Source organism: Curcuma longa, unplaced genomic scaffold (genome assembly GCF_044706935.1).
Source record: "Curcuma longa cultivar G26 ecotype Majalengka, Jawa Barat unplaced genomic scaffold, ITB_CL_G26_1.1 contig_23017, whole genome shotgun sequence".
NCBI lineage: Eukaryota > Viridiplantae > Streptophyta > Magnoliopsida > Zingiberales > Zingiberaceae > Curcuma > Curcuma longa.
Window position 1 is genome coordinate 29,760 of NW_027432062.1, and position 13,023 is coordinate 42,782.

Genomic DNA, 13,023 nt, shown 5'->3' on the forward strand with positions numbered 1-13,023 from the left:
TCCGTCTGTCGGAACCCTAATCTTAAGGTTTTCGGTTCGAAGCGCAACACGAAGCGCGGGGCTTTAGGGTTTTAACTTGCTGACCGGCAGTAGAAAGAAAGATACTCTGCGATTTCCAAATTTAACCCTACAATTTTATTTGATTTTTGAAATCGACCCAGAACTTTCATTTATTTATTTATTTATGTGCCATTCATATCCCATCCGAAGTACAGTTTTAAGAGATTTAACTTGTTGTTCCCTCATAAATATCTACAGATCGTTTGATAAGTTTTATATACAATTGGAGAGTCACTTATTTATGTTTGCTATTTTATATTATATAGATTGAATTTCATCCATTGAATATGTTTTAAGTTTTCTCTTATGTTATTTTGCAAAGATTTTAAGTTGTATAACGTATGTGCACGAGCCCTCTAGACATAATGTAGTATCAACTTTACTGCATGGGACAGATGATTAACGTTTCAAAGGTACAATGAAGAAAAATCAAATTGAGGAAGAAATAAAGCCAAAGAGCTAGTGACAATCTATGTAGCTAGGCAGATTTCTTAGCCATCTAAAGAGTGTGTGAAGCACCTTAATTAAAAGTGAATATATAGTTGGATCCTGAAGTAATTCACATAAACTATTAACTATATATTTTACTTATATTAGATTTTTTTTATCTGTTTAATTTTTTACACTTATCTGTAAAGTGTCTTCTTGTTTTTTCATATTTGGTATACTTCCTGGTGCAAAAATATAATTGAGATATTCGATCAAAGGAGCAAAGTGAGAAGCAGATTAAATTGTTGACTAGTCAGCAGCAGTACAGATTAATATGTAATATATATTTGATTGAACAAGAAAAAAACATAGCCTTCTTCTTCTTTATCTTGGTTCTATAATATCCACTGTCATGGTCATGGAGCCAGGCTCACTCAAATTGACAGCTAGCCCATGCGCATGTTTGGCAATGTGGGTGCAATCATACGCCTCATCGAGCACCACTACCATGCATTGAGCTTTCACTCATCGCAAAAGCCAAGGCAAAGGCAAAGGCAAAGGCAAAGGCAAAGGCCGCGCGATATCTATCCATCTCCACGGCATGCATGTGCCATAACTGCATAAAAAAAGCTACGACGACAATGATGCACGTAGTAGACAGTAGTAAAAAGATGTTAGATTTCCCACGCTTCTTTCAATCTGTGCATGCCCACTTGAAAGATTTAAGGTAATATCTTGGACAACTTTAGAGCTGGTTGCGTTGTACTTTGCTCAGCAACTCCATTTCTCGATGAGGCATCACATTCTTGATGGCGATGTCTCATTGGCGTGAGAGTGGCACCAAAAGTCTTGCAGTGAGTGCCAGAAATCCTACTATTTGCGTCGCAGTGCAGATAAGGAGACTTCATGCTTCATTGATGGAGATATTTTAGTTAAATTAGATCTAGTAAAGAAGGAAGAAAAACATTTGCTGACGAGAAACTCTCCAACTGTGATTAGCAGATAGACGGGAGTTGTCATCATAAGTTAATTGATGTTGTATGCACGAAAGGCCCATAGAGTCGAGCAAAACTTGGGCAAGATCGTGTTTGCGTAGTAGAGCTTAAAGTAGAGATGTTAATTGATCATCTGCTTTGGGATGTGATTCTTCTATCACAGTCAATCATGTGCTTTGCATGCTTGGTTTCTTCTCTCCAAATTCTAGCAATATCCTCTGCAATCATCACTGCCTCCATGGATGCTCCGGAAAGGCCTCTCCTTGTGAATCCCACAGCGTAAAGCCCTGAATCCCCTTTCCATCCATTTGGAAATGGATTCCGTGGAAATCCATCTTTGTTGAAGAAATCACTGCCCTGTTTTTTTTATGAAACAGAGTAAGCAGCAAAAAGAAAGAAAGAAAAAAAAAAAGGTTTAGTTTTGAACATGATTCGAGAAGCCGAGTGCTACCTGTAGCCATGAATGCACGTTACTGCGATAACCAGTGGCGAGTATGATAGAATCGACATCGAGGATCGTTCCATTCGCCAGCTCTGCTTTACGATGCGAGAACCTTTTGATAGCAGGAACCACTTTGATCTCGCCACTCTTGATCTTTCTCAGCGCGCCGACGTCCAGCACCGGCGTCTTCCCCTGCGTGTTCTTGAGCTCGAAAGGACCAACGCGAGGCCTTTTCAGTCCGAGCTTCTCGGTGTTTCCTAGTATCACCCTTGACAACGCCAGTATCACCTTGTCCACGAGCTTCAGCGGCAGCCATTTCATCATACCGACAGCCAGCTCGAAGGTTGACTTCCCAAAAGTCTCCCTCGGCAACACATGAACCTGTTTTTTTTTTTTTTTTTTGGTATTTTAGATTTGATTCGCCGGTGGAATTAGTTTTTTTCATGTTGAAAGATTTGATTTTTTCTCACCGAATCGCGGACAACCATGGTGGGGAAGGCATTGTGGAGGCAGAGATCGAGGCAGACCTCCATGCCGGAGTTGCCACATCCGACGACGAGTACCTTCTTCCCCCGGAAAGCCTCGCCGGACTTGTAGTCGCAGACATGCATCACTTGCTCGCTGAAGAATTCATGCATGCCAGCGATCTCCGGCACCACGCAATCCGAATTCTCCCCGGTGGCCACCACCAGCCACTGGCAGATGTACTCCACCTCCGCCGTCGTCCTCCGGCAGCGCACCCGCCACATACCGCAAGTTTCATCGAACTTGACCGACGACACGGCGACGTTGAAGTGCGGGTGCAGTTGGAAGTGGCGGGCGTAGGCCTCCAAGTAGGCGACGAACTGGGCCTTGGAAGGGTACTCCGGGAAGTCGCCGGGGAAGGGGAGCTTCGGCAGCTGGCAGAACTGCTTGGGCAGGTGGAGCTTCAGGCGGTCGTACGTCCGGCGCTGCCACAGAGACGCAATGCAGTTGGCTTTCTCTAGGATGACGAAGGGCACGCCGTGGTCCCTGAGACAAGCGCCCACCGCGAGCCCCGACGGCCCGGCGCCGACGATCAGCGGCCCGTTCACCCACTTGCATCGCCTCCTAAACAGCATCCGGCCGTCTGCGCGCCCCATAGCTGACGATCCCAAAGAGCAGGAACCTAAGAGGATTGATCAAGCGGGGAATGTTAAAGAGCACGGAGGGTACGTGGTATATATAAATAGAAGAACGTCGTCGACGCTTAGGCTACTTGCTTGCTTATAAACTATAAGATCGATATCGATGCTGATCATGGCCAAGTTTTAAACTATATCCATTATGAGTTCATGATCTATAATTAATGACTAATGACAATATATATATATATATATATATATATATATATATATATAGTACTCTTGGATTGCCATCCATTTGCCATTGAAGGAAGATTACATATATATATATATATATATATATATACACATGACCATGTCAGTAGGCCGATCGATCGATCGAGGATATCATTTTTGGAGGCCTAACAATTAACATGCATGATATGTGCTAACTTCCTAATTAACATGCATGCATGTACACTACCTGACGCGGATGATTTTTATAAGCATTTATCCTGTTTGATTTATCAATCGCTTTCGGATGTCGATGGACGAAGTTTTGGGGTCTGAGGCGTTACGTTCCGCAGCTAGCTGCTTATCCGATCCCTGCTGATTATTAGCGGAATTGAGCTGTTGTCATTATCCAACTTTACATGCATGTTGTTTTTGGAGATTGTGTGTGTGTATATATATATACAACAGTCTTGATCAAATAATTCAAGTCATATGCATATATATATATATATATATATATATATATATATATATATATATATATATCGTCAGTCCATTTTGACTGAGTTTCATATGTCAGATTAGAACGCAAGGATCTCATTGCATGGCTCCAAGTTCAAATCCATCAAGGAGTCCTATTCAAATGAACGAGTGTGTGTGTTGGGTTCTTTGTTGATTGAAGAATAAAGATTATGCTTTTGGAAGCTTAAGGGAATGGAAAAGATAATAATAATAATAATAATTGATAGCCTCACGCGGAGCTACTTAAAATTATCATTAATATCTATCGATCATGTTACATCTAAATAATTATTTGAAATGACCAGTTAAGGAGGGAAGATTTCGTGATGTCGACTTCAAATAATTAGTACAAATATAGTTTGATATGATGATAAAATAGTGATTGCATTGGCAATGGAAGAATTTTATCATTTTGCGATCGAGTAATTGGAGAAGGTAGCTAGACAACGTACAATGACGACTATTAATTAATGTTTCTTGAGGGTGACATGCACGTAATTGATAGGTTAAATGAACGGATTCAATTAATGAACATTAAGTTTTTAACGAGTAGTTAATTATTAATTATTAGGTGAGCTATATAGCGTGCATGCGGTAGTTAATTACCACGTACGTACGATATATAAATGTAATTGATAGTTCCATATCCCGAGCGGGGAACTAGCTAGCTAGCTAGTTGATTTTGATTTTTGAGAATCTTTCAATCAACACATGAGAAAAGATTAATAATTATATTAATTAATTATATATATTCAAGAAGAGAGAGTTTGGCCATATGTAAAGCGACAAATAGCTAGCTAGCTTCCATAGATGGACTATAAATGAAAGTGTGGCTTGGTGGGCACATGGTTGTTAATTTATATATATGGTGTTGAATGTTGAGTCGGCACGGCCATTCATAAGTGAATTGCTAAGTGACTAGAGCTTAATGAACCTTTTGAATTACAATACATTATATATATATATATATATATATATACCCGGCCCATCAACGATATATCAAATCAATTAATTAAACAAACATATATATGGGAAACTTCTTGGCAATGCACTATGCACTATGCACTTCAAATTGTAGCTGGCAGTTGTATATATATATATATATATATATGCCAGATCATTTTGCCTAAAAAAATAGAGAGAGAAGTTCATGAATTTAGAGGCCCTCTAATTAAATCTTAGTTCTCTTGTATCTGAGCAAAGTGAGGATTTGACAAAGAGAACACTTGTTGCTGCTATCAGACAGAATGTGATCAGTTTATTTACTAACTTCAAAAGAGTTGGATGAAGAACACTTTCCACCTAACTTAGATGTGATTGTTTTAACAGATATATCATCCTATACAAAATTGGAATTGGTGAATTGTTTGTTGATGTTGGTAACTTCTTCGATATCTGTAAACAAGACCTTCTTTTGGTGGAGTCATTGGCGGCACATGCAGAGTGTTTTCTGCAAAAAGTTTGCAAATTCGATCGCATTAAAATTTGTTAATGATTGAATTTGCAGATCGAGTCAATAATTAATGTAACTAATCCTACTAGCTAGCTAGCTAGCTAGTTTATTCATTCCTTGAGTCGGCTTATCCTCTGCCTACCTTTTCAATATCTTATGAACCGCAATTGTGTTTCACAATCACAGGAATAGATAGCTATTCTATTTTTATTCAATTATTATCGTTTTGTTAGCTCTCGTTTCAAAATTATTTTTTTTCTTATTCCATTCCCCAAATAATATACTCGTTTACTCAAATATAAATATTAATATTGATATAATATATTTAAACGAGCTAGCAATGTGATTTATCGTAAACGAGCTAAATTTAAAAGACTTCTTAGGATGAAATGCAGTCCAAAATAAAAAAAATAAACAAAATGATTCAATCTAAGTGATCGGATCAAATCAATCGACCGAGCTATAAGATGGGTTGCGGTGGAAAAAAAGAGATGGGTAATAACTAAAATAAACATTTTATGAGAGGATAATTATCATTAAAAACATTTTAAAACTTTTCCTGATAATATTCTTATAAATTATATGTAAAATTAATTAAGCAACGTCAATTATTTACATTGTAGATCCAGTCAGAAAATTTAAATACAGCAGATAGATATGTAACGACAAGATCTAGACAGGAGCTAGCCGAAATTAAATACGTACAGTATGGATCTTGAAAGCGCCACGTCAGACGACAACGCGCTGCCACGTGTACGCTCGGGAGGGCCAGAAGGACTTGTGGAGGACCCTACGCAGCGGCAGGCGGTGATTGGTTCGCACCAACTTTGCGGTCCCCGAGGACCATGTGAATAGAGAAATAAGTAATTGCGATTAAAGCATTAATTTTTATTAAAAAAATAAATATTATGCTCTTCACGTGTTTTTTGGACTCATTGAAGTTGATTTGACTGTTTTAATTTAAAGCGAGCAATTGTTAATTACGTTAAAATGTTGTTAATTATGATGAGTTCATGGGGTGTGTATATTTAAAAGCCTTCTTCCGCTCCAACTCAATATATATATATATATATATAGAGAGAGAGAATAGATTTCTTTGTTATATATTTTTATATTAAAAAGTGTATATGAATTTCATAATATATATGGAGAGAGCGATACATAGATCTAGTGCTAATTAATTGCTCGACGAGTGGCCAAAAAATTATCATTTATATATTATTTATTTCCTTTTTATTTGTCAAAGGAATTAAACAAGAATATCTTTAGTTTTTATTCTATTTTGCCGCTTAATTACCCTTTCTTATTCTAAAGATGAATAAACTAATGTAATACTAATAATATTTAATAATAATTGATCAATTATTATTAAATGGTATTATATATATATGATGGAGCCTCCACCCTACTCTCTGATTAACCTTGTCTGGAGCATGTGCATGCCCTTGCCTTTGTCAAATTACAATCCTTTTCATGCCGAAAGAAGCTAAGTGTAGGGTAGGCCAATTAGCCCTCTAATTGACTATATTATAATTAGCTAACGTAAGGTATAAGGCTTAAAGCATGGGACAGTGGTCTCGGCCATTAAATTTCTTTGGCCAAAGATAAATTAATAATCAATTATGGTTAAGGAGATGTTATTTCCTCCAATATGTTTAATTTGCACATGTTCTACTAATTAGCAAAGTGATCATGTAATTAATAAGCTTTAAAATCAAAATAGAGGTATAGCTAGTTTCATCTCCTCTCTTAATACTTAATCATTGGATAATCATAGTATATAAAGTAATCGAAACCCAATACTAAGCTTCGTGATTATACATGCTAAATTAATTTGTGCAACTCCCAATTAATGATATATTAGGTTCGATCAATATTATGGACAGTTGAAGGCAGTTGGAAGTTAAATGCACACATGATCACATCTCATTTTTTTTTTATTAAAGACCCAAAATTACTTGAAACATGTGAAGCTATATATATGCTCCTATAGCTAGAGCTGCATGCGCCTATTTAGTATGTCTAGCTTAGGGTAGGGTTTATTTGTATTGCTAAAAATTAATTTTTTTCCCCCAAAAAATGATAGATTTTAAAATGTTTGACATAATAGTTAGAAAATTAGACTCAACATTTTTGTTATAAGTGTCTAGAACCCCTCCCTTCCTTCACCCTTGTTTGCCATTGACGCTCCCACTGGTTGACACAGTTGGTACAACGTAACCCTTTTGTCCCCTCCCTGATGATCATTCACTAACATCACATAATCTTTATAAAAATTTGAATCCTAAATCGCATAGTTTGGCATGATATATCATGTATATATACATATATGCACACTTAAATTTAAATGGAAACTAAGTTAGTCTATTAAGAGTTTTAAAAATGATTAAACACTTAGCTTGGAGTTTGAATATTTTCTTATGACTTAGGCAAAGTATTTAATAATATGGTGAGATTAATTACAATTTAGTGCAAAAATGTTAGCTTAATTGGGACTCGACTGAGTACATGGAAACTACAGTTGGGATAGTGGGTGATGAAGAAGAATAAATAAGGCATTCCCATTAATTTAGTCTATATATGTAGCTTTAGAATAGCCAACTAGGGTTCATGGTACATAATATATGCTCAACACGAATAATTTGTCAAGTGATCCAACAAACAATCTAACTATAGATGGTCAACATCTACCACAAAAAAACCTACATAAGCGGCATGAACAGTGCATGGCTTTCCACATTAACATGCATGTTGGCTATGGGGATTATTAATTATAGAGACTATAGTATCAATTAACGAATGACAAGTCATGTGGTCCACTTTTAATCCTCCTACCTCACATGCTAAGCTTAATTGACTATAGCAAGACTCTATAAATTAATTCTATACTACTCACAAACACACTATTTTTTCTAGCTTTGGAATTAGAGGTTATTGGTTTTGGAAACACTAGTGCAAAATGGAGGCATGTGAAGGCCATCATGATCGACAAAAGAGGTTTGTACTGATTAATTGATCATTGTGTTGGGCAAATACTGTCTCCTACTTAATCTCGCTAAATGATACTCAATTAAGGGGCTTCCAATACCAACTAAACCTACTATCTGTTGCTAAGAGCTATATTAAGGCCAAAAAATTAGCATGCAAATTAATACGCGAGCCAAATGGGATAATCATTGCAATTAAAGTATTCGCTTCTACAAAAAAAAAAAAAAAAAAAAAAAAGAAGGAGACAGAGTTAAGACCATTAATCATATTTGAATTCGTAATCGGGTTTGAATCCAGAACCTTTGAAGATAATGACCATTTATATACAGCCCATATCAGTAGCTTGAATCCTTCATAATTGGGCCTTAGTGGAGTCTCTCACAAAATCATTTAGATGTCTCAGATATGAGGTTCTGAAAACATTGACATGCAATCGATCAGCAGTCAAGGTGTTCGACATTATTACGAAGGTGAATAAATATATACACCATAGAAGACAACACTATGTCAGATAATTTTAGTTGCATAAAACTGGAAAATCTCAGCCAAACATGTATCAACTTACAAGTTTAGAACAGCACACACACACGGTTTGCAATACATAATCACTGAGTGGAAGGTGAATGTATGTTACCCAGAGAGAAGATACATGTTGTAGCTATATACAGGCTTATCACAAAAAAATGCTGTGTCTTCTTCTAAATTTCAACTTTTTTACCATTGTTGCAAACTGCAGCCTGCCAACATTTTATTAATAAGAAGAGTTGTTCCGCCTTGTCCAGAAAATTGAGCACAATTTGGATCTTCTGCAATTTGCAGTGATGAAACAGTTTGAGCTGCCAAGAGACCTACCGAAATATCAGTTACTTGACTTGTTCCTTCTTGGGGTGATATTTGACGATCTTTCAAATAAGTTTGAGGTGGACATACTGACTGATTCCCCAGCCTGTTACACTTCCACACAGGTTCATTGGCACTGATTGCCTGATTCAGACCATCTAAACAATGTTTTCCGGAGCTTTGATAACCCATGAAAAGGTCAATATTGCCTGAATAATTCCAACAGTTGTTCCGAGCAGAATCGTTCATTGCAAAGTGACAGGGTTCATCAGTGTCTTCCCCAAGAACATGAAGGGCAACTGCTTCAGCAATTGAGGCACCTTCCTGATCAAGCCTTTGCTGTTCTTCTAGTTTCTTTTGTTTCTTCTTTTCTAACTCAGACCGTATGGCTGCAGATGCTGCAAGTGCTTTCTCTAAACGTTTCCTTTTCTTCTCAGCCTGCTTCATTCGATCTAGCTCGCCTTTCACCTGCTTCTTTTTCCCTTTCTTTGACATCGGACTTGCCTGGCCATATCTTACTTTCTCCATTCTTATTATCCCACAGACACACCAAACTTAAACTATGCCTTAAAAAAAACTCTAGTATGATAGAAGATTGATTGCTGAATCCACAACAAAACTAATATATGCTAAATTTGCTCAAAGTTAATAAGTAGTCAATCAGCTGAAACTGTAATCCTACACACATTCAGGTCTGAAGGAGTATCTAATTTTGCGAAAGATGCAATCCCAAAAGGAGATAACAGGAGAAAGGAGGAGAGACAAATGATGGGTTCTAAGTAAGGCATTTCTGATAGTTCTTTTCCCTGACTTTTCACACCATGGAAAAAATCCCATATCACTAACACCAGAAAGACAAATTAAGCACAACCAAAGCAGCGTTAAGAAGGATCGAAATTTACTCTACTGCTCATAACCTTGCTGCATGAAAGAAAACATACATCCATAAGAATCTCAATAAATTAAAATGCACAAAGAAAAAAGTATCACATAAGTAATCAGAAGAGAATTATACAGGGAAAGTAGTTAGCATGCTTATATAAACTAGCATTACAAGTCAAGCTCTTAGTAACTGATAAAATTCTGTGTGGTGCTTGAATAAGATAAACACATTCATTTATCAATTGTCTATGTGTGTACAAGCAAGGAAAAATGTAGGTATCTACAGGAGATAAACCCATGTCCCTAGGTCAACAATGACAATTTTTCCTATCAATTCAGGACACAAGACAGATATCATTGAATAAGTAGTCAGAACACCACTAAAATTATAGAAAACTTTACTGTATCCCACTTGCAGTATACATTGCTTCTCATACTTCTATAGACATTTGGAGTCCACAATATATGGGATGGAATGAGGATATCAACAAGGTTAATTCAAATCCATTAGAACTTAATAGGAGATAGATTTACAGAATGACGCCTTTGCTAATTGAGCAAGGAAACTCAGGCCCTTAGCACGATCAATGCAGGTTTAACAAAGACGTAGATCCACAAAAGGATGTCTTTGCTAATTGAACATGAAATTCACCCTTAGTCAGGTCAAAAAATATATCTTTAATTTGCTTTGTATCCATTGTCAATTTCTGTGATCTTTCTTGTTTCTATCGATTTGTATTTCAGTTTTTTTGGAGCGGACCAATTTGCAGGTAATCTCTAATCATTACAAATGCTTGGTCATCAAGCCAAGCACAAAGTAATACAACAACAACACCACCACCAACTAAGCCTTATCCCACTAGGTGGGGACCGGCTGTAAAATGGCTAATTAAATTAAGCTCGAGTAACCATGAGAAGCATCAGGCAATCCTAGAATTCCAATGGGAAAAGAGAAAATAGAAGCCGCAAACAACATAAGATAAGAACTATGAACTCTATGTTTATCCAATACAACACAGGATATCTACTTCTTCCACCTCTCTTCTCCGACACCAAGTCTCCTCTTTATCACCAAATACACTTGCATCGCACCTTCATAGAACTCGAAAAAAACTGCCGATAAAAAATGCCCAAAACCAAAGGAGGATCCAGTCAATACTCCCATTCTCCTCGCTGCCCAGACGGAACATCGAAATTTCCAGATTAACATCTCTAGTACCGTCATAAAGTCCTCTCGACTATTCCGACTCAGCACTACCAGAATCATCACCAATCACCTAATTTACCAAAAGAAAGTGGACCAAAACCCTAATCCCAAATCTTAAGATCACAGATTAGTCTACAACTACACTACGCAAATCAATTACGAAAACGAAATTAACAACTACAAGGTCTAGATTCATCGAGGAAATCATATAAAACAAACACCGAAAAAGTCGATAAAAGGATGAAAAAAGAGGCTATACCTGACTTGATCGTGCAAAAAGGAAAAAAGGCAATCTTTCACATCAATAAGAACAACATCTTGATCTTCGTCGACAGTATAACTCTGCGTCCGGAATTCAGATCTGAGACGTACCTCGAGAGTCTAGAGTCGAGAGCGAGGAGATGAGATTAGATTGAGATTAGAAAGTAGAAAGTGATTACGTGAGAGGAACAAGGGAATCAATAAGGAAAGCATGAGAAGGGCATTTTAGGCATTTCATGTACGCATAATGTGCAGTTTATCGCATGTAACTATGTAGCTTTGCATCCTACGCGATCGCTGATCTGACTGACTGACACAGAAAATGAACCAACGATATTGTAGACGTATTTACCTCCACATATTGGCTTATATAGTTTCTAATTTAGCCAGGGTCAGAGTGAAATCTTCTATGATTTACTTCCTTTTCTAAATTGCTTAGAACAATACTCCGCATATACCTTTTACCACAATAGATATTATTAGATTATATCTAAATTATTATTAAATTTAATTACATACATTATACAAATATATTTAAATGCTATTAAATTTCAATTATGTTATAGGAAATAAAAAAAAATGTATTCAAAATTTACACATGAATCAATTTTTAAATGTATATACAAGCAAAAATCATAAATAAAAAATGTAGATGGATGAACAAAATTTATGAGCAAACGCATTTTCAATTCCCTTAAAATTCGTGTTTTGATTCTCCGACCTCCATCATCATGAAAAAAAAAAATTTTCTTTACCTAAATACGAGTGAGAATGTTAAGGAAAAACTAGGATAATCGTCCACGCAATTGCAAAATATTCCAAATATTGGATTTTGATTTTTATTAATATTTGTATAACGATTTTCCTTTATAAACAAAAACAGACAAGTTTTTATTTTTTAAAAAAGTAAAAAAAAATGCATTTGATCATCTGATAAGGATCGGAAGGTTGTAGCGGACCCAAATCCATCACTATTTTTTCTGCCTCTATTTTATTTTTTAAAAACTACACATTCTATAGTTAACAAATATATATTCTCACTAAATTAAAATAAGAGTACCACGATGATTCAGTTATACGCTAATATTTTTTATGAATTTAATTTTGAACTAAATAATTTTGAATTATAAACAATTTAATTTATTTATACCTGGTAAATAAACGAGTTTAATCATAACTCATAAATAAGCCAACTATTTTAATAAAATAAAAATATTTGATTATTAATTAATCTTTAAAAATTATATATATAATTTTTGCTGTTAAAAACTTAAATTTGTGCATAATTAAAATGCAAAGAGATAGATTTGAAAAATATTCGAATATCAAATCTTTGTTAATGAATCCATGCCTCAGTTTTAATTTCCAGTCGTGCCGTATCCTTTTTAGTTCACCATGAGTTAAAATTTTAAATTTATATTTTTAAAAGTTGAGAAAAATCATCTAGAATTGAAAAGAAGCTTAAATTTCTAATTTTTGTTGAAAATTTATTTTGATGATCACGTAAGGTTCAATTTAATTGGAATACTTATTATTATCTTTGATTCATATGTTAAACTTTGCTTAAGGCCTAACAAAATTAAATGTGGTAAAAAAAATAACAGGCCGTCATCATCAGACACTAGATA

At 35.8% G+C, this 13,023-nt stretch overlaps 2 protein-coding genes across 2 annotated transcripts; both read right to left on the reverse strand.

The window, feature by feature from the left end:
* Window positions 1-1,613: 1,613 nt before the first annotated feature.
* LOC141818023 (putative indole-3-pyruvate monooxygenase YUCCA9) lies at window positions 1,614-3,047 on the reverse strand. Its single transcript, XM_074705620.1, has 3 exons — window positions 2,397-3,047; window positions 1,936-2,307; window positions 1,614-1,841 (listed from the first exon to the last, which is right to left on the reverse strand). Exons 1-3 carry the CDS (start codon window positions 3,045-3,047, stop codon window positions 1,614-1,616), a joined length of 1,251 nt encoding a protein of 416 aa, XP_074561721.1.
* A 5,665-nt stretch (window positions 3,048-8,712) lies between these two features.
* On the reverse strand, window positions 8,713-11,546 carry LOC141818029 (uncharacterized). Its single transcript, XM_074705628.1, has 2 exons — window positions 11,394-11,546; window positions 8,713-9,966 (listed from the first exon to the last, which is right to left on the reverse strand). The coding sequence occupies exon 2, from the start codon at window positions 9,571-9,573 to the stop codon at window positions 8,920-8,922; it is 654 nt and encodes a 217-aa protein (XP_074561729.1). The 5' UTR covers window positions 9,574-9,966; window positions 11,394-11,546; the 3' UTR covers window positions 8,713-8,919.
* Between the last annotated feature and the right edge of the window lie 1,477 nt (window positions 11,547-13,023).

What these genes read in the sequence shown, in the direction of transcription:
- LOC141818023 (XM_074705620.1), bottom strand. Translation starts at nt 3,047, where the DNA reads ATGGGGCGCGCAGACGGCCGGATGCTGTTTAGGAGGCGATGCAAGTGG. An exon ending in CCATGGTTGTCCGCGATTCG is followed by an intron (nt 2,308 to 2,396) that starts GTGAGAAAAAAT and finishes AAAAAAAAACAG; the next exon opens with GTTCATGTGTTGCCGAGGGA. An exon ending in ACGTGCATTCATGGCTACAG is followed by an intron (nt 1,842 to 1,935) that starts GTAGCACTCGGC and finishes TAAAAAAAACAG; the next exon opens with GGCAGTGATTTCTTCAACAA.
- LOC141818029 (XM_074705628.1), bottom strand. Translation starts at nt 9,573, where the DNA reads ATGGAGAAAGTAAGATATGGCCAGGCAAGTCCGATGTCAAAGAAAGGG.